The sequence below is a fragment of the Salvelinus namaycush genome, chromosome 10 (genome assembly GCF_016432855.1).
Source record: "Salvelinus namaycush isolate Seneca chromosome 10, SaNama_1.0, whole genome shotgun sequence".
Classification (NCBI taxonomy): Eukaryota; Metazoa; Chordata; class Actinopteri; order Salmoniformes; family Salmonidae; genus Salvelinus; species Salvelinus namaycush.
The window spans coordinates 33,392,105-33,395,701 of NC_052316.1; the positions used below are offsets into that span (position 1 = coordinate 33,392,105).

At 44.7% G+C, this 3,597-nt stretch overlaps 1 protein-coding gene across 1 annotated transcript; it reads right to left on the minus strand.

Annotated features, from left to right (window-relative positions):
* Nucleotides 1–947: 947 nt before the first annotated feature.
* On the minus strand, nucleotides 948–2,420 carry znf648 (zinc finger protein 648). The gene has a single exon (XM_039001730.1). It carries the CDS (start codon nucleotides 2,418–2,420, stop codon nucleotides 948–950), a length of 1,473 nt encoding a protein of 490 aa, XP_038857658.1.
* Nucleotides 2,421–3,597: the final 1,177 nt, after the last annotated feature.

Consider the following 3,597-nt stretch of genomic DNA (forward strand, 5'->3'; position numbering starts at 1 on the left):
TTGTGTTTTAGGTTTTTGTCCTGCTGAAAGGTACATTTGTCTCCCAGTGTCTGTTGGAAAGCAGACTGGACCAGGTTTTCCTGTGCTTAGCTCTATTCCATTCCCTTGTCCTTGCCGATAACAAGCATACACATAACATGATGCAGCCACCACCATGCTTGAAAATATGAAGAGTGGTACTCAGTGATGTGTTGTGTTGGATTTGCCCCAAACATAATGCTTTGTATTCAGGACAAAAAGTGAATTGCTTTGCCACATTTTTGGCAGTTTTACTTTAGTGCCTTATTGCAAACAGGATGCATGATTTGGAATATTTTTATTCTGTACAGGCTTCCTTCTTTTCAATCTGTCATTTAGGTTAGTATTGTGGAGTAACTACAATGTTCTTGATCCATCCTCAGTTTTCTCCTATCACAGCCATAAAAGGAAAGTTCCACCCCAAAACCATCTTTTGGTATTTGTTTCATTAGTCCATTTTTTATACAGTCCCAAAATGTTTTCCATGTCAGCAATCAAGTTTTCAAGATATACAACTTCAAGATAAAATACAGAAACACAACGTGTATGATGCATTGAGCATCATATGATGCAAATCGCAACATAATTTGATGCAAAATGCATCATACCGGCTGAGGGCACTTGTGAAAAAGGAAAGGGGTGTGAATACTTTCTGAAGGCACTGTATTTTAAGGCTTAGCAGCCTAGCAGGATGTTTTCCTTCAAAAAAGGTGCTATCTACCTGGAACCAAAAAGGGTTATCCTATGGGGACAGCCGAAGAACCCTTTGGGAACACTTTTTTCTGAGAGCGTAGCATGTAGAGATCAGTAAGGTTGATTAGACCAACTGTTTGTACTGTATGAGAGGGTAGCTCCCAAACAGCATAAATCAGTCTTCAGTGTTTTCAACAACAGAAGCAGCAGCAGCAGTAGCAGCAGCAGCAGTAGGGTCATTCATGGCTCACCATGTGCTCTGTGAGCTGAGAGGCACACTGGAAAGCCTTGTCACACTCCACACAGACAAAGATCCTCCCGGCACACGTCTGCTCTTGGTGGCGCTTCAGAGCAGCCGTGCGGCTGAAGGACATGCTGCAGCCTGTGCAGTCGTAGGGCCTCTCTCCGGTATGGACACGTTGGTGACGGACCAGGCGGGACACCATGGCGAATGCCACCCCGCACTGAGGACACTTGTGGGGGCGGATGCCGCTGTGTACGGCCTGGTGCTCCAGCAGGTTGGAGGACTTGGTGAAGGACTTGGTGCAGACCAGGCAAGTGTAGGGTCTCACCCCGGTGTGCACCTTCTGGTGCTCTGCCATGCGGCTGGCCACGGCAAAGGCTTTCCCGCAGATGGGACAGCAGAAGGGCCGCTCGCCCAGGTGAGTGCGCTCATGGCGGAGCAGGGACAGTGGCTTGTTGAAGGTCTTGCCGCACTGCGTGCACGGGAAGGGTTTTTCATTGGTGTGCATGTTGCGCTCATGCTTCCGCAGGTCCGAGGAGCGCACAAAGTCCTTGCTGCAGGTCTCGCACACGTACGGTTTCTCTCCGGTGTGCGTGCGAATGTGCTTGCGGTAATCGGAGGACCAGATGTACGTCTTTTCACAGAAGGGGCAGTGGTACGGTCTCTCTCCAGTGTGCAGGCGCTTGTGCTGCTGCAGTGTGCCTTGGTGAGAATAGGCTTTGCCACACAGGTCACATATATGAGGCTTCAGGCCACTATGAGTATCCAGATGACTCTGCAGATTGCTGGACTTCTTAAAGGCCCAGTTGCAGTGAGTGCACTTGTAGGGCCGGTTCTCTGTGTCTCCCTCCACTCCACGTTTCTTCATGGCAGCAAACACTATAGGCACCTTATCCTCACAGGCATCAATCATGGCCATAGCCTTGTTTAGTGGAGGGGGAATGACTAGCGGTTCTCCACCCTTCCAATTCCCCTTGTTCCCACGTACATCGCGCACATCATGACGAACATCAGACAGAGCCTCCTTGGTTTTGGGCCTGATCTCTCTCACCAGACGCAGCTTCAGATCAGAAGGATCACCGCTACACACTTTCCTCTGCAGAAGTCTTTTAGTACCATTCTTGATGTTGCCTTCCTCCTGTTGTGACGAGTCTGAGTAGACCCCCTCCAGACCTGTAGAACCTCTCCTATTGGCAACATTATGTTCAATGGCTGCGGGTGAACCTGGAGGACTACAGAGGTCCTGATTGGGAGACAGTCTCTTGTCTTTTCCAGAGTTGAGCCCAGCAAACTTCTCAGCCAGAGTCCATGTAGGTGTTTGTGGGTTTAAATAAATCATCCCAGTGTAGCTACTACCTGAGAGGGAGTCAGTATCGTCATTATCAGATGGGTTAGAGTCACTTTCCACTTTGTGAGCAGTGTTGACTTTTACACTCTCTGAGGGCACGTGGGAAACGTAGTGCATTTTGTTTATTAAGTTTTTCCTGATACTTCTCTTTGAAATGTACACTTTATCAACAAACCTTTCTGAGGTCCATGAAGGCATTTCTTCAGCCATACTGGATATTATAGAGGTGGTGAACGTGGCTTGAGGCTGAAAAGGGATTTTCCCTGAACTCACCTCCTTGGCAGTGCCTGGAAGAAAAACACAAAAACAAATACAGTGTTAACTATCCACCACAGTGAGGATAAAAATTGTAATGCTATATGACCAAAGGTTTCACAATAAGTAGTAATGTTATTGAGTTCATCACACATGCAAAATATGAGTTTAGTAAGTGTTATAAAGCATCTATGAATGTTTGTAAAGCATCTATGAAGGGTTTATTAAAGTTTTAGTGCTCTGCGAAAACTGCCACTATACAAAACGGCCTAAGAAGAGACAAGCTGTCTGTGTGCAGCTCATAACAGGCTCATATGAAGCATATGAATTCCAATAACTGGTGCTGTTTGTCGTGAAATAACCAAGTGTCAGCCGAAGAAGATGTGGATGTGGTGGTTCAAAATAGAAGAGAAATGAAATATGTAATAAAATATAGATGACTTTATGAAATCAATTAAATGTACAGAATATTGGACACACCTAGTCATTCAAGGGGTTTTCTTTATTGTTACTACATTGTAGAATAATAGTGAAGACATCAAAACTATGAAATAACACATATGTAATCATGTAGTAACCAAGAAAGTGTTAAACAAATCAAAAGTAGCCACCCTTTGCCTTGATGACAGCTTTGCACACTCTTGGCATTCACTCAACCATAACAGAATATGCTATATTCATTTCAAATCAGATCAAATCAAACTTTATTTGTCACATGTGCCAAATACAGTGTATACTTTACCGTGAAATGCTTACTTACAAGCCCTTAACCAACAGTGCCGTACAAGATGAGTTAAGAAAATATTTAACAAATTAACTAAAGTAAAGAATTATAAAAAGTAACACAATAACATAACAATAACGAGGCTATATACAGGGGGTACCGGTACCGAGTCAGTGTGCGGGGGTACAGGTTAGAGGTAATTTGTACATGTAGGTAGGAGTGAAGTGACTATGCATAGATAATAAACAGCGAGTAGCAGCAGTGTACAAAACAAATGGAGGGGTGGGGGTTTGATGAATTGTTCAGCAGTCTTAT

Excerpts from the sequence above, each read along its gene's own strand:
- znf648 (XM_039001730.1), bottom strand. The coding sequence starts at position 2,420 with ATGCACTACGTTTCCCACGTGCCCTCAGAGAGTGTAAAAGTCAACACT.